This window comes from Vidua chalybeata, chromosome 8 (genome assembly GCF_026979565.1).
Source record: "Vidua chalybeata isolate OUT-0048 chromosome 8, bVidCha1 merged haplotype, whole genome shotgun sequence".
In the NCBI taxonomy this organism is placed as follows: domain Eukaryota; kingdom Metazoa; phylum Chordata; class Aves; order Passeriformes; family Viduidae; genus Vidua; species Vidua chalybeata.
Window position 1 is genome coordinate 26,703,650 of NC_071537.1, and position 18,922 is coordinate 26,722,571.

At 42.9% G+C, this 18,922-nt stretch overlaps 2 protein-coding genes and 1 non-coding gene across 4 annotated transcripts in view; 2 read left to right on the forward strand and 1 right to left on the reverse strand.

Annotated features, from left to right (window-relative positions):
- The window catches only part of PARG (poly(ADP-ribose) glycohydrolase), a 59,581-nt gene extending 58,214 nt beyond the window's left edge, over nucleotides 1-1,367 (reverse strand). The window contains exon 1 of one of the 2 annotated variants that reach the window (XM_053949273.1): nucleotides 1,095-1,367. In XM_053949273.1, the coding sequence (XP_053805248.1) occupies nucleotides 1,095-1,230 (136 nt within the window). In that variant the 5' untranslated portion in view covers nucleotides 1,231-1,367. Of the gene's footprint in view, nucleotides 1-514; nucleotides 888-1,094 lie in introns of those variants that run through there. The other variant, XM_053949272.1, reaches the window with a different exon arrangement.
- Nucleotides 1,368-1,496: 129 nt separating this feature from the next.
- On the forward strand, nucleotides 1,497-18,507 carry LOC128791547 (mitochondrial import inner membrane translocase subunit Tim23). The gene is made up of 7 exons (XM_053949283.1): nucleotides 1,497-1,641; nucleotides 2,049-2,107; nucleotides 4,924-5,017; nucleotides 5,242-5,326; nucleotides 7,540-7,598; nucleotides 10,173-10,283; nucleotides 18,338-18,507. Exons 1-7 carry the CDS (start codon nucleotides 1,545-1,547, stop codon nucleotides 18,451-18,453), a joined length of 621 nt encoding a protein of 206 aa, XP_053805258.1. The 5' UTR covers nucleotides 1,497-1,544; the 3' UTR covers nucleotides 18,454-18,507.
- LOC128791899 (small nucleolar RNA SNORA74) lies at nucleotides 6,819-7,021 on the forward strand. The gene has a single exon (XR_008432219.1). It is a non-coding gene; the product is annotated as a small nucleolar RNA SNORA74 (small nucleolar RNA).
- Nucleotides 18,508-18,922: the final 415 nt, after the last annotated feature.

Consider the following 18,922-nt stretch of genomic DNA (forward strand, 5'->3'; position numbering starts at 1 on the left):
CAAACCGTTCCCATAAAACAAATCATCCCCTACAATCTACCTTTGAGGAAAACACCCTAATTTTCAGAAGATTCTCATTTACTCTGTAGGAGTGTACACCTCTAACTCCAAACTATCATCTACTCAAAGCTGTCTCCTAGTTAGGGCTTAGTGAGGTTTAATTCATGAGCTGCAGATGACAGCAAATCTGTCTGGGGCCTTTTTCCCTTTCCATGCATTCCTTTCTGTTCCTGAAAGAGGTGCATTAAAATTTTATTTTGACAGCGTTAGCTCCAAATAGAAAACAAAACTAAGAAAGCCACGTGGGAACTTTGTCCACACAGCTTTGTTAGGCGGCAGGAGGAGCAGCAACCCCACCCACGGGGCCAGCAGCGCTCCAAGGTGGCAGCCACGTGCTTATGTGAGCTCCTGTCATTACTCTTGGCTCTCCCTGTGTGACAGCCTGGCACAACCCCCGCTGAAAGCCTTTTTCCCCGCAGTAAATATTTGTCCCCTCTCTTGTGGAACACGCTACCTTTAGCGGCTCACACCTCTCCTGGATGGTTTGCATTACGAGTGGAAAATTGCAAAGAATCAGGCACAAAACCGGTGCAAAGATCCTGCACGCAAAGCCGTCTCCAAGGGAAAGCAGCGCGCACCGATCACACCACGGGGCTGGGACACAGGGGACACGCTGGCACCGGGAAGCGAAGTTAGAGACAATTCCAGCCCGAGGAGGAAGGGCAGCTCCGGGGAGGCTCCGTGCACAGGCACATGCGGCCCCCGCCGTTCAAGGCTGCCCAGGCCGGCAGCAGCACGGCAGCGATGCCCTGAGCGGCAGAGAGAGACACGGAGACTCGGAACCTCCGGCCCGGTCGCCTCCTCCTCCTCCCGCCCAGCCCCAGGAGCGACCGCGGGCGGGTCGGGCTGGCGGGGGGCGCCGAGCAGCGCTCCCAGCTCGGGCCGGTTCAGCGCTCCGCAGGCACCGCCGGCACCGCCGGCCCGTCCCCTCACCCCGACGGCGAGCAGGCGGCAAAGGAGGCGGGGGCTGCACGGACGCCAGCGAGCCCCGCTCCGCGCCCGGCCGCTCCCGCCGCCCCGGGGCCGGTACAAACCTTTATTCCCCACGGCGGTGGCGGAGCTGCAGCCCCCGGGCCCTTCCTGCCGCTCTCCCTGGGAGCCGCCGTCGGGGCTGCCGGGGCCGGGCCGGGCTTTCTTCCGCGGGGGTTCCCGCCCGCAGCCCGCGCTCATCCTCGGCGGGGCCGCCCTGCCCTCCGGGGCCGGCCAGCACCCGCCCCCCGGGGACGGCGCAACGCTGCGGCAGCGGCTCCGCCCGTCCGCATCCTCCGTCCCGCACGCCGGGCTCTTCCCAAGGCGCGGGGGGCGCGGCGGGGCCGGGAACCAGCGGCGTCCGGCGAGCGCGGCCCGGCGCTCGCAGCAAGATGGCGCCCGGCGCGCCTCACCCCGTCGCCATGGCGACCCGCAAAGCAGCGGGGCCGGGCGGCGCTTGGCGGCGCTTTACGGCGGCGCTTTGCGGTGGCGAGGGCGGCGGGCGCGGGGCCGCCATGGAGGGCGGCGGGAACTCCAAGGGCACCGGGCTCGGCGGCCTCTTCGGCGCCGGCGGGCTCGGGTACTCGCACGCCGACCTGGCCGGGGTGCCGCGTGAGTACTGGGGCAGCCGGCGGGGCCGGCGCAGGGGGGCAGTGTCCGCGCACCGGCCGCTGCAGGGCCGGGCGGCCGGGCCCGAGCGCGGTGGCGGTGCCGATGTCGGGGATCTCGCGGCCCCCAGGGGCTCCGAAGCCGATCCCGACCGCCGGCCCCTCCCGGGGCTGGGCGCGGAGGTGCCGGGCCTCGGCGGGGCCGCGTGTCGCGGCGGGCGCTGGTCGCAGGGACATCGTGTTCGCCTCGTCCCGTTCCGCTTCCCGGAAAGGGGCACCGGCCGGCCGCTGCCGCCTTTTGAGGAGTCGGGCAACTTCACGGCAGAATCTGCCACGCACGAGATCTGCCCCTTTTTGCCTTTCAGGATGTGAATTGTTGGTGCTAAAGTGTTGTGTATTTTTTCCTTTTAGTAACTGGGATGAGCCCTTTGTCACCGTATTTAAACTTGGACCCCAAGTACCTAGTACAGGTGAGAAGGTGGCGTGTGTTTATTGTGTTGAACTCGATTTCAGTGTTTGCATGATTACGTGAGCACCTCAAACCTCCTGCAGTGCTGGGCGCTGTGCACTGAAGTCTTGAACTGAAGAACAGTGGAAAGCAACCATTTTTTTCAGTATTGTCCCTAATAAATCTTGAAGTGCTGTGATATCTAGAAGAAAATGAGCGCTGGTGATGCAGAGGATAGGTAGGGCTGTTGGAAAGAGATCTCCCTCCCTGCCTTGAGGCAGACAGCCCAACACCACCTCACACAAGTTCTGGCACTGCTCACACCTCCACTGAACCCCTTCAGTCAGTAAGAGCAGCCAGAACCTCTCCCCTCTTTTCATGGGTGAGTTTTCTGAACTGTGATGAGTTTGATCAGTTTACTGGGGTGTTCAGCCAAGCTCCAGACCTGATAACAGGTTTTGCCATCACAGCAGCTGCACATTTCACATCACTGTCCTTATGTCATTACCCAGCTGAAGGGAGACCATCATGAAGTAAAACTTCCCATTCTGTAGAATAATGTAGCTGTCACACTTGCACATCTTAACATCAGTTAATATAAAATAAGGCCATCATAAGGAAAAAAAATATTTTAAGTAATGTTTTTCATTTTCATAAATATTAACTGTAGCTGAAAATGTTAAAGTTAATCCCATTATGATGCATGTCAATTACTTTATTTAATATTTTTCTACATATATGGCTTATATTACCTGAGAACATGCAGTTTTCTAGAACTAGCACTTAAAGGACAACAGTTGCATAGTGTCTCCTAGGCTCTGTGCCTCATTTCTTGGTCCCCTGGGTCGCTGTTTGTTTTGTAAGTGGAAGCTGTGCATGCCGTTCTGGGGCCTAGAAGCTGTTGTAGTCTGGATTACAATGTAGCATTCCCAGAAGGATAGAACACCAGGGCTGTGTCTCTGGTGGAAGTGGATTCAGTACTGTGGCTGCTGTTGAGTGGTCAGAAAGAAGCTGAGATTATTTAGACTTTCTCCAAAAACACCCTCTAAAGTGGTTTTGTTTAGTTAGTACTTTGTGTTGGTGCTAAAATGGTATAGCAGGGATTTTGGAACAAAGTGTGTGTACTGAGACTTTCAGAAACAAAAGGGAAGTTTGCTTTAAATGCAAAGGTGTTGGCATTAGTGTCATGAAGCAGTTCTAAAAATACCTATTGATGTAACACTAGAGGCTGCAGTCTGTGTGTAACACTTCACTGCCCTTCATGTTTAGCACTAGTGTGTTGAAGTAATAGCAAAGTGCATTGAAATAAGAGGGATTTCCATTTTATAACCTGATCAAGTTGCCCATACAAGCTGTGAGGTCTCCTTCCTTAGAGAATCACAAGACATGGGAATGGCTCTGAGTGCCCAGCACTGACTCACCCTTCTTTTAACAGTGAGGGTTGCATTAAACAGTCTCCACAGGTTCCTAGGACTCCAAATAGGAAGGAAAAAGACACAGCTAATATTTCAGAATATAAGAGGTCTTCCCATAATAACAAATAGCATACTCATACTTGTTACTCTAAGCCCCCCATTTTTGTTTAGTGTGTGAATACAGGCATGGAACAAGCTGTTTTCTGCAATGCTGTGTTGCCTGCAGCAGGTAACAGGTGTTATAAATTTGTGTGTCAGCCTTTGGCAGAAGCCTAGAGGATGGGCTTTTGAGGGTACCTCTAGAAACGTAGATGTTACATAGACAAGGATTGCTTCATTGTGACTTTGGGAACAGTAGTGAAAACTGTTAGAAACTGCTAACTTGTGTGAACACTGAATTTCTCCAACTGTCTAGTTACACAGAAGATAGAAACCATACCGTAGATTCATTTTATTGATAGCACTATTCACAATTTCAGGAGCTATTTTTTCTATCTTGCCATTCACATTCAGTGTCAAGTGTGGGCCAGTAAAACCCCTTAGAATGTATTTCTTTGAGCCTCCAGCTGCATGCATCAGTTAAGTAGGGGTGGATAATACTGTGGCTGGAAAGCACAGAAGCTTAAAAGAGCTCTGCTGCTGTAGCACCTTATCAACAACAGGCATCTTCAATGTCTCCTACTGAACAAGTGCCTTGGTACACCTTATCTCTACACATATGCCAGTTTCTCTACACCATTTCTCTAGCTTTTTAGACCACTGATTTGCAAGATTACAAGCCTGTCCCTGTGGGAAAAAGATGGACAAGTGAAAAATTAACCAGGCTCACATATTTCATGCCTGATCAGCATTAGTTTTGAGTGTATTCCTTGTGTTTTTCACATGCTTAAAATAGGTCACTTATTTCAGTGCAAGGAAATACCTCTTTTCATAAAAGGCAGTTTTTATTTAGTATCAAAGTAGTGGGAAACTAAATTAATGCATTATTGTATCAGACTGGGTTGCTCAGTGAGGAAACAGTGCTGTGTAATCAGACAACAGGAATGTTTTTAGGAGGCTTGTATTGCCTGCTGCAAGATGTAATTAGTAATTAACCAAATAGTCATTAAAAACAAAAACAACCAACAACCCACACAGTATGAGTTCCTTGGCTGACTGATGTAATTTATAAAAAGTTAGCACAGCTAGGGGTAAAAAAAAAGCACTCAGTAAATTGAACTTTTTACAGTCCTTTTTCATGCTTAATACAGAATACACATAGTATATTCCATCTCTGTGCTACTGTAGGCAAGAATTTTCCAGAAATACATATCCATCTTTAGTTTATTGCATGGATTAAAGAAAAAAATGAATAAAAAAATGAATATCAGTTACATTTTGAACTAAACTTGGAAAATACAAAAGCATTTGTTTTTGTTTTCAGGATACAGATGAGTTTATCCTGCCCACAGGAGCCAACAAAACTCGAGGCAGATTTGAGCTGGCCTTTTTTACCATTGGAGGATGTTGTATGACAGGTAGGTGGTTGTGATTTTCACTTTTCCCAGCTGTCCAGTAACACCTATGCACAACAGTGATGGATGAGATTGTAAATGTCTTGTTCTGCAAGACATTGTTCTAATCTTAAGTAAAGAGATACTTGATTTTAGTTTATACACTGAATTCTCTTCTCAGTATTTGCTTCAAGTATTGTTTATTCTTTTTCTTCTTAAAAAGTAATAACTGATATTATTCCAACTAGGGGCAGCATTTGGTGCACTGAATGGTTTAAGACTTGGCTTGAAGGAAACACAGAATATGGCATGGTCAAAACCTAGAAATGTACAGTAAGTGTTCCATCTAAAAAAAATTTACTTCTTAGTGACAGAGTTGTTTCTTCCACTTTATACAAGGTTAGATCTGACTATACTGCAAAAATAAATGGTTTGGGTTTTTTTTTTTCTTTCATGGGGACAAATGGGAGTCAGTATTTGTCTTGATCAAGTTACTACATGTTATTAATTACAATGATGTTCAGTTCAACCTTTTTGCTTTTTATTTAGTCACAATTGGTGTGTCCTGTGACTTACCTTAAATATTTGAGAAATAATTACTACTTTGATGTTTACTAAAAATCTACTTCAAAGTCAAAGCAATTCTTATATGTAGAAATATTCCCAGAAGCAGTAGTGTTTACTTTCAGCTTTCTTTTGCTGTAATTTATCTGAGCACAAGTCTCCCTTCTTTCCCAAGCTTTTCACAAGCAGGAAAAGATTCAAATGCAGAGCTGGGCCTGCCTGGATTTGCAGTAGGGATGACATTGGTGCATGCTGTTGAGCAGGCATTGCAGGGGGGAGCTGTTCTGGGCTATGGCATCCAGGAGCACCCATGACATTGCTGTGTTTTTGCCTTACCTAATTGTTTGAAAGAACACAACAAAGACAGGAATGCTTGTTTCAACAGGATGCCTCTTCTTAAAATAATGGCAGCTTAGACATAGCTATGGGACAACCTAAGTGAAAGAGACATTGGAAACCAGAGGAGCAGAATAACTGGGGGAAAGCATGGGAAATGTCCACTCCCAGAATACTTTGGAACAAGGGAATTTTAGAAGAGTAATTTAATATTTCCTGGTACAGTTTATATTGGCTCTGCTCCTTTTTAAATTGTTTCTATATGCATCTCCTTCTTTATCAAAATATTCACCACTATAATTATGAGTCTTTCATAATGCTCTAGATGAACAGAATTGTATTTTGGGGTTTGGAATGAGCAGAGTTGGAGAAAGCTGTGATGTTAAACACAAACCTTGGCAGGTCAAGCCCAGGAGGTGGCAGTCAGTGCACACACTGCTCTTATCCTGGCTCTGCAAGGCAAAGGTCTGCTGAAGGTCATCACCTTTCAACAGTGCATTAAGTTCTGGTTTTCCCTCATCAGCTACAGAAAACAGACTTGCTTAGCTAGATCTCATCCAAATTTATCCTTAATGTACACAGATTTATTTCTTAAAGAATTTTAATTTTGCTGTTATTCCCTTGTCATCAAATACCTCACAGTATGCCATGGTTGTTAGAATTACTGATTCTCTTATCAATTCAGAATAAATAGAAAGTTAAAAGGTGGGGGTTGTAATTAAGGAGAGATTATCAATACCCTAGCTTCTTTTTTTCCTCTTGTTTCAAAATGAAATGTTCAATTATTGTTTAGTTCATTGCCTAGCCATATTGAGTAATGACCTGTGTCCTAATGAAAATTATAAAAAAAGAAAAAACACTAGAAAATTAAAGCAGATGGAACATAAAGCATTGAAAGTGTCAGACATTAAATGCTGAACTAAGTTCCAGTGGTAGTCAGCTGTCCAGAGCAATACTATGCCTGTGATAGTGTTACACTGCTGGGAGATCAAGATCAGTCATTTCTTCTGGCTGCTGTTGTCACCGTTGTGGAGACAGCTGGTACCAGCAAGAAGTGGCATTGTGCTTCCCTGAGAGCGCACTAAAGGTTCCCTTTTCCTCTTTGGTGCTAGTCTGGAAGCCTACACACAGACCAGACACACAGACACAGCTCTTGGCCTTTTGCTGGGTGGACAGGTGGGATTGTAAGGGACTGTCTCTTCCCTTCCTGACTTACTGCAGCCCAGACTTGCTTTTTTGCCCACACCACTTGCTCAGGCATCTCCACACTCCCTGACACATGGTCCTTGCAGAGGAGCACTGAGTCTTTCTTGGAGACCTTTTACCCAGCTAGGTTTGCATAAGTGTGTCAGTTATTCCTGGAGCTGTGTGTAGTCACCACGTAAGGAAGGACAACGTGGGTTAGAAAGTCATTTGAAGGGAAGAGATTTGAATCTTGGGGAGGGTCAAGTTTGCCTTGAAAAGAGTAAAAGATTTTATTAAGACTTGACAGGACTGAATATTTGCTTTCAAAAGCTTTTAGTTCATCATTGCAGTTTTGTTAACCACATATATAGTGTAAACACACAAGCCCTACTGTCATAAACACTGCCTTGATGTAAACACAGAGTGCTAAAGGTTTTCATACCTCTTTAACTCCTTTACAGAATTCTAAATATGGTGACACGGCAAGGAGCGTTATGGGCAAACACTCTGGGATCACTGGGTAAGTCAAGTCATTCCTTCACAGGGAAAGCAACTTAAAGATGTAATTGTTAAGAAAGTACATTTGTGTATTATCTGAATGAGAGTGTTGTCTAAATTTTCATTACTAAATCCATCAGGGAAAAGAGAAGGTTTTTTTCCTTTGGGAAAGGAAAAAATACTGAGGGTATTTCAGTAGACATGAATGCTGAGGGTATTTCAGTAGACATGAAAATGGAAATTAAAGGCTAAAATAGGATTTGCAGCATAAGGAGCCAAAAGCCTTTAAGTAAAAGCCAAAATTTTTACTATGTTATAAACAAACTCTAGCTATATCAGAAATAACTAGAAATTACAAATAATACTTACTTGTTAATAAATTCCAACTAAATTAAAACTTAAGGCAAAAAATATAATTTAATATTTCTGAAATAACTTTAATAACCTACACTGAGAGACTGTCATCATGTGATCAACTGTCTAATATTTGTTTCCTGTTAAAGTCAACAAAAGTTTATGTGAAGAAGAAATGTGGTAGTCAGTACAAAGATTTATCCTTTAAATGATGGTACATTAGCAAGAAAAATCACATGTGGTACCACTGACTCTAAACCTAAATGTTGTTTGTAACTAACGTGGGTTAGGAAAAAAGAGAGAAGAAAATGACCAATAGTCTGATGTATGAGAAAAAAACTTCTATGAACTGAGATTTGGGTGGGAGGGGGCTGTAAAATAAAATCATATCAGTTGCTTGAGAAAAATGAGATTATTTCATAAAAGTCAGTGAAATAACTAATGTCCTAGAAATTGCAAATTTTTTTACCTCCCCCAGTCTTAAAAAATGAAAACGGATGGAGTAACTTAAAAAGGAGAAATCCAAAATTGATTAAATTATTTTGAAGAAAAATAATGATAGAACTTGTCCTACGAAGTTGAAGTTAGCAATATTTAAATCAGAGACTACATCTTGTTATAACCCAGTCTACATCTGTTTGACTTTTGAGAAATGCATCAAAGTATAGGCTAAGTTGCATGTATGACATTTATTTCAGTCTTTCTGAAGAGCAGATTAGCTGCCATTTAATTTAGGCATTAGCTTTTGAGGGGCATAGTATAGAGGGCATAGTTAGAGTGAGGATTCTGAGCTACAGCAAGAAAGGCACTTTTTCTATAAGTAATGCATGTTGCCTGCTGAATTTTATTGGGCCATTTTTGGGTTTTTTTTTTTTTTATTCCAAGTCTAACAAAAACATGTCTGAGAACTGAGATGCAGGCACGCTGCAGTTCAAGGTTTCAGTTTAAGTGACACATTAACAGGTTTTTTCAGCTGTGTTTGAAGAAAGATTACTCAAGAAAATGTTTGTGCATTCCAGTAACAAATTGTTATTTTTCTTACAAAATATGGCCTCCAAAATCCCAGAGTTAAGCAGAACTTTATATTTGGGATTCTGGTAGACCTCTGTCTTGTCCTAGCTACCAGAGAAATTCCTTTCAAGGAGCTGAATTCTTTTTGCATCTTACTTCACCTGTGCAGCCTTTCCTTACCTCAGAGATTCTTTTTGTCACTACTGGCAATTTTTGTCATTCTGTTCCTGAACAGAGGCAACACCTGTGTCAAACTGTTTTAAAAAACTATGTTGAATTCAGCTTTTCCTTATTGTTAATCTACTTGCTGCTAAGATAAACTGAAATACCCTTGCCTGTGCTGAATGGAGAGTGATGCTGCTATTAACTCATTGACATTATTATGGTTGCTAATGGAGGATTTACTGCCTTTTAGCAGAAGGAAAGATTTCAACTTCTTGGAGGGCAAGGAACAAATTAAATGGCATTGTCTTTATCACTTCAAAATACCACTATTCTTTGCCAGCATGAAATATGAGGATATCATGAGGAGTGAGGATAGGGTAGGGGGGCTTTTCCTTTCATCAAAATGTATAAATGATAAATGCATCCATGCTAAAAAGCCCATGCATTTCTCTTTCTAGTCCTTTCCAGGACAGTCCCTAAAGTTATCCCAAAGCAAAAGCCCCTCTGGGGATAAAGATTTCATGCACAAGCAGAGGTGAAACAGCTGTAAATGTCAAATCCTCAGCATTCTAATAGTAATTTTTAAAAGAAACATAGCCCATTGTACTCTAGCTCTTGGTAGCCTGATCTGAATGCTGTACTTAACTCACATTTCATCACTGTCACACATGGACAGCAATTTTTCTACTAGAAAGTGCTGGGTTTAGTCTCATGTAACCCACAGAGGACTGTATGAATCTGCCAGTACAAATTTAAACACTGAATTTTCAAACAAATTCAAAGTAGCAAAATAGGCTTAAACTTCAGTCAGTGCTTTATAACACATTGTCATGAAGAATGCTCTTTTATAACCGAACTATAGCTTGAGAAAGAAGAAATAGCTATACAGGAAGAGATTTGGCAAAGAAACACCAAAGATGGGATTTTGCAGAGGATCCCCTTCAAAGGGAAAGCAGAAAATCTGTTCTTCAGAAGGATAGTCTTAAATAGCTACACCAAGCCTGGACTCTAAGCTTTGGGCCTCAGACCATGGAAGGTTTTTTTAATCTTTTCTTTTCCCCCCCAGCTCTACTTTACAGTGCATTTGGAGTCATCATTGAAAAAACACGAGGTGCAGAAGATGACCTGAACACTATAGCTGCTGGAACCTTGACAGGAATGCTATACAAAAGCACTGGTAGAGTAGCAAAATATTTCTCCTTTTCCCTCTCATGTGCTTATCCTAGTTATTAAGATTCTCATTATTTTTACTAAATACTGTCCTGTTCTCAAAATTGACAGTGTAAAAATGGCTATTAGCTCAATGTCCCCTAACCCACAATGCTTTTCACCCAACTAAGGCTACCTAAGGAAAACTTGCACTACAAAAAAAAAAAATCCAGCTGAATTAAATTTGATTCTTTGCAACTGCACAGGACTGACAGGAACCATGAGAGCCAAATTGTGACTGGTGTACATATATACTGAAGAAACAGTCATTTATTTCCTCAGATATATGGTGAGGTTGTATAAAATACATACTCGCCTAGTCATATTTTCAGCAATAGCAGGAATAAATCTAATTGTTTCTCAAATTCATAAGTGGATGCAGGCAAATGGGAACTACCTTCCAAAGTGAATAGGGACAAGGAAGGAAAACACAGAACATAGAGCTTGATTGCATGAAGATGAAACTTAATACAAGTGATCCACGTGAGAGTAATTCACATGATAGTGGTACCTGGAGCTGCAATAAGCCTACACACAGAGAAATTGATGTATTTATTACTTAGGTTTTCATGAAACTGTTGTCTTGGGGTAGGATTCTAGTCTTTACATAGTGATAAAAACAACAAAAAAGGTTATTTGAAAACAGCATGGATTTAAGGTTAGAATGCTGATGCAAACTGAATTGTTTACAGGAGAGAGGGTCTGATCTTCATCAGCAAAATGGCTGTCAACACATGTTCCAAGCTTAACAATTGGAAGTATCTTTTTTAGAGGATTTCTGGGTACCAGAGATTGACATTAACACATGGAAAAAAGTTGTATGTTTTAAGTTAGTAAATGTTTGGCTGCATGACTCACCTGCATTTTATGGAGGAGATAATGCAAGAACTAACCTATGTACTTTTGCATATCTAACTGAGCCTCGGTGTTTTAACAGTGTTCCTGAAGGCCTGCTTTTTTGGGAGGCAAAACAGTTTGAGTAACTTTTCCTGATGGCTTAGACTACCTAAAGCCGCAAATAATTGGCTGGAGCAGCCTTCATAAATATGAGACTCTTAACTTTGCGAGGGCACATAGCTCTCTTGTAATGCATTTCTTCCTTGGGATTTCATGAGTGATATGACAGATTACAAAGAATAGCTGGAAAGGGTAGAATATAGAAGCCTAATATTTTCTGTAAGAGTTTATTAGTAAGGAGAATTGTCATCTAATACTTCAGCAGAAGCATCCCCCTTACCTTCCAGAAATATAGAGCTGGCATTATGTGTAATACTTTTTTGGCACAGTACAACCATGGATAACTACTCCAGTCACATGCAGAGTCATCTGACACTACTAAGAGCGCAGTGGGACATTTGTTTTGTAACACAAGATCTACAGAGCTAATGGCAGTCCTAATAAAGGCAAATGAAGTCAGTAAATCTCTGTTCAATACAATATTGTATTTCAAGTGTGTTGTGCATATGAACCATAGTGCAGACAAACTGCTGCCTCTCCTGTCACCTTATGCCAGAGCACCCTTTCTTATTCTGTATGGTAAAACTTATAAGTTCTGCCTTTGCACTGCATCAGTGTATATATTTACCTTAAAACATGGAATATTTAAACCATGCAAAATCAGCACACATCTGACACATCAAGACTGTAATTATTACTTGTGCTACATGGAATACCATGGCATATTGGCATTAAGAAAAGGAAAGTGTAAAAGCTGTCAAGGACACTGACTTACAAATCTCCATATCTTAATGTCAGCTGGAAGCTCACACAAACATGCCGTTGCAAATTAAGGCTGGTCTGTAGTCCACAAGGGGTGGATACAGAGTTGCAGGCAGTGCTATTCAAATATTAAGATTTCCCACTTCCATCATTCCTGCTTTGCAAAGGGATTAGGAACATACTTAAGAAGAAATGGGATGATGTGTGGCAGGTCTTTTATTATAACTTCATGCTTAACCACAGCACTGATGGAGGAATCACATCAGAATCTCCTCTGCACTGAAAAACACTTCTGTGTAACTGCAAAACCTAGACTGAATTTCTGAAACCAATGATTAAGCTTCTGATGAGTGGACAGGGGAAAAAAAAGCCAGTTGGGAAGACTTTGTGAAGGCTGAGATTAGTTGCCCCAAATTGGTCCCAGTTTTCACAATTTGTCCTTGTAGAAGTGTTAATCATTACCAAAATGGCAGCAGTCAAATAGAACCTGCACGTTCTAAAGCCATTGATTGTGAGCAGTTTTGTGTAAAGCTACTTGACACAGCTTGTGTGGGAGAAGATAAGAGAGGATGGAAAGCTCTGCAAGTGAGGACAGTGGCAATTCAGCCCCTTCCCTGCATTCACTGGCAGTGCCATCACTCATTGAAACTCCCACTGAAGTGCCTGAAGCAGTTCAATCCCCATTAAAAGCAGGTGACAGCTGGGCTCCATCTCAGCAGTACTGCATGACTTAGGTCAAAAGACACCTATTGAGTGGAATGGAAAACTGATGTGAGGAGTAAACAACTTCTGCTTGATTCATCTGACCAAAGTGATCTCCAGCTTTCACATTTGTTTAAGTTTAATGCCACAATTACTGACTAGGTTTTAGCCCAAATGCAGCAATAAGAGTAAATATTGATTTGTTACACCAGTCTTACAACTTCATGGGAGCAATTTTTTGAGCTCACTACTAAACTTCTACCCAGAACACTGAGTTTGGGTAACAGTTAGAAGAAAACCCCTTTGGGTTCCTCTGCCAGTGGCATATACAATAGAAATGTTACAACAATTCAGTCAATTACAGTTTTGCTAAAAGGGGGTCTGATATCCTAAGTCCACAAGGATGGCTTTTCCATTTAATAAGATACTATTCTTTATTCTTCAATTTTAGGCAAAGGCAGAAATTAGTATCTGTTATGCTATGTTTTTTTCTGATAAATGTTACAAAGGACAAACATATCTTAAAACAAATGTTTAGCCTCCTTGCATGTGCTTTCAACTTCTTTTCTAAATTGACCATCTTTATTTGGCTTTCTTATCATTGTATTAGTCATGAAAGTAACAAACCACCAAACAAAAATGATTGTCACTGTGCACTATGTCACTGTTATACCCTCCCACCATGAAAATGCTTGGTTCCAGTTGTCACAAAGGTACAGCTGAGGCTCCTACACTCCTCCTCAAGCATGCAGGATTGATCACTCAGGAAAAGATGAACTAGGTGGGACTTTGGCCTGACCCAGTGTGACAGCAATTAATTTCGCACTGGAATTCCTGACGGACTTCAGTAAGCAAAAAAGTTAACCAACCTTTGCCTCTTATCTGAGGGTTACACAGGTTGTAGATGTTCTTTTTCTTGGATAATTTTTTTCCTCTTTGGAGGTTAGGAGTAACAGCAACGAAAGTAAACTAATTCTTTGGACAAACTAAATTCCTTTGTCTACTTTTATGCAGTAAGAACCTGATCCTAGGTACAGCATCTCAGGCCCTTGGAACATAGGTGTTACATAATTTGGTAGAGAAAATGGTGTGTCTGAAAAGACAGGAATTGCATGCTAGCAGTAGCTGAAGGTAGTAGTTGTCATTTTAAGACCTCAGAACATAACCCTGAAAAGTCAATACATTATGAATTAGGAAGGGCTGAATGTTTTATTGCCAGCAGTAAAATCTGGCGGGAGCTAAAGATCAGTTTTGTGACATCCTGTGGGTAGTTAAGGGCAGTTGTTTTAGCTGACAGCTTCTTCAGCTATAAAAAGCGTGTTGTCTGAGCCCAACCCATGTTTTTCTTTGGGCCAGACAGGGCTGTTTTGTCATTTCTCTGGGCTGGAGAGGGGGAAAGAAGAGCTTTTTGGGGACTGCTCTAGGTACAGGCCTGGGATATCTTACTTTCCTGCAGTATTTGGAAAAAAATGGAGAATTTGCTTGTCATCACTTAAATTAAGGACTGTGAGGCATTTTGGAAATTTAAGAACCCCCTTTAACATAACAATTGTATAGGATTCTCAATCAAATGATGTTTGGAGAAAGGATTTTTTTTTTTTTTTTTGTTAATCTGAAATAAGGAAGATATTAGGACAATGTACAAGCAGCACTACAAGTTACAACTTGTTGAGACTTTCTTAGTTATTGAGGACTGATGTCTAAGAGTATGTGTGGCCACTGAGAGCAATGCTGCCCAGCTCTGCTAGTCAGGAGCAGTGGACTCAGAGCTGCAGGGATTTGCAGGGTTTGCAACTTTGTTAACTTCAACAGCTCTAGTACTTCCAAACCAGTAAATTAAATTATAGATTCCTACTGTTAGTCTTCTAATTTCGCCTTCCTACAGGAAATGTTCCCTCTTTTAAGCTTTGTTGTTTCTGTATTCTAAGCACAATACTGCCTTAGCTGCAGCAAAATGAAAATGGAAGATGCTTTTCTGGAATATATCTTGCTTCCAAACAGAAGTTTATCAGTTTCCTCAGTAATTTCTGCATCCACAGACTTTCCCTACTGCTTACATGAAATGAACCCCATGGAGCAGCAGGAGGGAACTCTTGATACTTTCTAATGACATCAGGCCACCCACAGATGTTCAAACAAATGACTGCTTGATGGTTCAGGTGGTGTGGTCACTGAGCTTGAATTTGGAGCAAAACTGAGATTGCCTTGTACACTTGAGTTGAGCCCTTTAGACCATTTAAAAGTATTTCTGTTTCTGAAGGCCCAGCAGGAAGATAAGCTGTTTTCATTCAGAGTATCCAAGAGAGATTGAAAGACAGAAAACTAATCACAATTTAAAGATTATTATTCTTTTGTTTGGCATAAGTGGGTCTGAGGTTTTGGTGAAGGTATTTGTAATGCTTGCTATTGGATGGTTCTTGCTTTAAACATTCCAGGAACTATCCCAGGATGTTGGAGTAAAATTCTGAAAATAGAGACAGTAAGGTTCTAAATGGAAGATTCTGCCCTCATGGTTTTACCTACTGGACAGGAGCAGCTCAGTGTTAGGAGTGGCTCCTGCTGTGCTGAAATGGAGAGCTGTGCTGTTGGAATGCTGTGTGCCATGGCACAGTGCACTGGAATGTTGAGCTGTGCCATGGCACAGTGTAAGCTGGAACCTATTGAAATCCATAGAGGAGGGACAATACTTGTTGGTGAAAGGGTGCAACAGAAGCCAGAGAACTAATTTCCCATTTAAAGAGTGTCAGATGTATCTTTGGAAACCCACAGCAGTGCTCAACTCTTGTGCAAGGTGCCTGATCTCAAAATACCTGCTCCCAGAAGTGTCTGTCAGCTGGAACCTTTATCTTCCTGGGACATGCAAGATTAGGGGCTCATGGCCACGTTTCAGCAGGGCTTGTCAGGGCAGACTTGGTATCAAAGGCTTGCACAGAGTGATTGCAGAGGAGGGGTGGGAACATGTTCTATCATGCAAACACAGCTGGGATGGGAGTGGAGAGTTTATTTTTGTTAGCAAGTTAATTTTCTCAGAGGCCCTAAGATTTTCTGCCCAGCAATGGGGCTGCATTCTAAAGTGCATTACTGTTTGAAGTCTGCCACAGACCTGGACATATTTACTCAAACACAAATCTGACCAGTTAGGGAAAGGAAAGTTTTTGGTTTTTTTTTTCTTTTTGTAATTACTATGGGCAGTTCAGAAATCAGGAGCAACTGCTACAAAAAAAAAAACCTAACCCCCCCCCCCAACATTTTGTAGCAGAAGCATAGTATAGAAACAGTGGTAAAGGAACACTCAGTGATGCACCTATACCAACTGCACAAGTTTAGTACCCTGTTCATGAAACATCTCCAGCAATGTCCCTAAGTTGTCTGCAGGCCTACAGATGGCTTTAGGCCCTGTGGTTGACTTTTGCCAGTGGGCCATCCTTACCTGGCTGGCTCAGCACATGACAACACCAATATTTGCTGTGGTAGGAGCAGCACATCTAAAGTCCTCATACATGGATGCTAGAAAGCAGCACAGCAACCCAAATTTAAGATGACACCTTTCTTGTACAGCCCTCACTTCACAGAATCTGGAGCCAGGCTTGGTCATCCTTCAACTACCTGTTCTTGCATAGGAAGAATAGGATTTTAAGGGGAAAGGAGAAGAATTTAACCTGGGGGTAAGGAAAGAGCCTGTAGGGATAGTCATAGTTCTGTAGTGCATCACACTCTGTGGGGATGTTCCACATTTCCTTGTACACCTGATGGTCATGAGCCCCCTTTGGGAGTTCCTGCTGTCATCTCTTGAATCCTGATATGAACAGCAGAAAATTGGGCTCTAATGTTGTATTCATTTACCCCAGCGGGAATGAGGAGTCGGTATTTTTACAGATTATCTCAAATACTTGTTTTGTACAAAGTGTCCTTTAAATTTCACCTGTGGCTTTTTGCCAGACACTGCTTGCACATGGTTAGTTTTGTGTACCCAGCTGCAAGTCCTTCATATGAAAAGCTTTTTGTGCAATAAATTCAGGATCAATTAGCAAACAGGAACATTTACATTTGCTTTCCTAAATGCTGATTTAGGCACATAGGTCATATTCAGTAGGGCTTTTCTTAGAGCTGTTGAATTCTCAACAGTTACAGCAGTGAACTCAGCCTTATACCCTAAAAAACCTCTCAAATTGTCACAGCTGGTCTGGCAAGGAAGTTTCTAGAAACTATGGGTAGACATGGCTTCTAGTACCAAGTCCCAGTTCTGCAGCTTCTTGATTTCATTGCATGCCTGGGCAGTACAGGGAGGTTTAACAACTCCAGTGAAACCCATTTAACCTTGCAGCACAGGTAACACAGTCTGGCTGACGCTGACAGCTTGTTGCCTCACTAAAAGCCTAAGGGCAATTCTGTGAGACAGCTTTATGACCCATAATGGAAAGAAAAAAAACCCAAATATAATCTCTCTGATTACTGAGGTACATATGTTTTCAGGTTTGAGGAACCTGAACTGCTGTGCCAGTTTCTCCAGTAAAGCAGGCAGGGTTTTTTATCGCACTGTCAGCAAAATCGGCCTTGTTCTATACACTGTACACATTATCTAGCTTGGTTCCACTGCAGTGATAAACATTGCAGAATCAAACTCACTGAAGTTTTCCTAGCACTAAGGGTCATACTCCCAGGTGTTCTGTGCATTTATAGTGCTTTCTGGGAGCTCTGCTGAGGCACAGAAGTGTTCTGGTGTTTAGTAAAAGCAACAGAAGTCTCTGCTTGTACCCCTGTATACCCCAGTCTTCACATGGATGGAGTGGACATAGGATGCCACCTGACTCCCAGCTCCAGCCAGGTGCACTACCTGCAGGCAGTGGCCAAACTTGCCCTATATTTCTGCCTTACACTAATTTGATTGCCAGCACCTTAAGACTTTAATCACCTGTGTGACTCAGTTTTTACCATTGCAAGGTGATAATTCTGATTATTAATAAAAGAATAAAGAAAGCTGTTCAATGTTCACCATAGTAAATACCTGCCAATTAATCCCTTTCATGTACTTCCTGTTTTTTAATCGAAATATTTTAAAATTCCAAAGACACAGAAGCAGTGATAGGTTTTGCATGATGGCCCTAATGAATCTCTGGAGCCCAGTGTCACATCCATATCAGCTGCTGTTCTGTTTACTTATTTCCTTCCTGCCCTTTCTCCTTCTGCCCAGAGGTAATTATCATAATTGAAAATCTGGAGGAGATTTTGTAACGGGAAGAGAGCATGTCTATCTGTAAAAACAAATGTAATAAGGACAGAATAGATTAAGTAGGACTTGGGAAAAGCCATCTTGGCTTCCAGTGCTCCGTAGTGGTTCCCCAAAGCCGTAGTGCTAACACAGTTTGAGAGGAAGTCATTCCAGCAGAATTAGTGTCAGGATCAGGAATGAGTGACCATGAGCCTGGCAACAGGCTTGAGAGGAAGGTAGAAAAAGCACAGGGACTCTTACTGGAGAGTTACTCAAGAAAGGACTGTTCATTGAGATGCCTCTGGATTTAAACAGCTACTTGGAGGCTGCTGTTCACTGACCATTTCCTGACAGTAGCACTAACGAGCTGCGATGTGTTCTGTTTTTTGCAGGTGGAGTGCGCGGGATAGCACGAGGCGGGATCGCAGGCCTGACGCTGACTGGCCTCTACGCCCTGTACAACAACTGGGAGCACATGAAGGGCTCCCTAGCCCGGCAGTCCCTGTGAGCAGGGCAGAGGACACGCTTGCTTAGTCACCAATCAAATCAGTTGTGAGATCTATCTGGTGCCCTTTGCTATTTTATTTACAATTAGTGTGAAACTGAAGGAAGCTGTACTGGGAGGAACCTCTTGACACCGTGTAGCTGGACTGGCCCTTCCCACCAGCCAGTTGCTGGAGAGGCAGCAATATTTGTTGGACCTGCAAGTGAACAGAGTGGCCACCAAGACAGAGTCTCCCTGCCATGCTCCCCAAGCAGCCCTGGCCAGAGCTGCCAGGCATGCTGGGCCCCCATAGCTGATCCTGCTCACTGCCAGGTTTGTTGGGTGCCTGTGAGGTCTGTGTCCATGGAGCATTCTCTGCAGTCCCAGTGCCTCACCTGGCAGCACAGCCCCAGTAGCCGTGGCACAGGCAGGGCTTGCTATTCTGAGAGCACAAGGCAAGTTAGCAAAAGGGACATCATCAGAATAAAAAGGG

Excerpts from the sequence above, each read along its gene's own strand:
- LOC128791547 (XM_053949283.1), top strand. The coding sequence starts at position 1,545 with ATGGAGGGCGGCGGGAACTCCAAGGGCACCGGGCTCGGCGGCCTCTTC. Across the intron at positions 7,599-10,172 it reads AAACACTCTGGGATCACTGG|CTCTACTTTACAGTGCATTT; the intron begins GTAAGTCAAGTC and ends TTTCCCCCCCAG. Across the intron at positions 10,284-18,337 it reads AATGCTATACAAAAGCACTG|GTGGAGTGCGCGGGATAGCA; the intron begins GTAGAGTAGCAA and ends TGTTTTTTGCAG.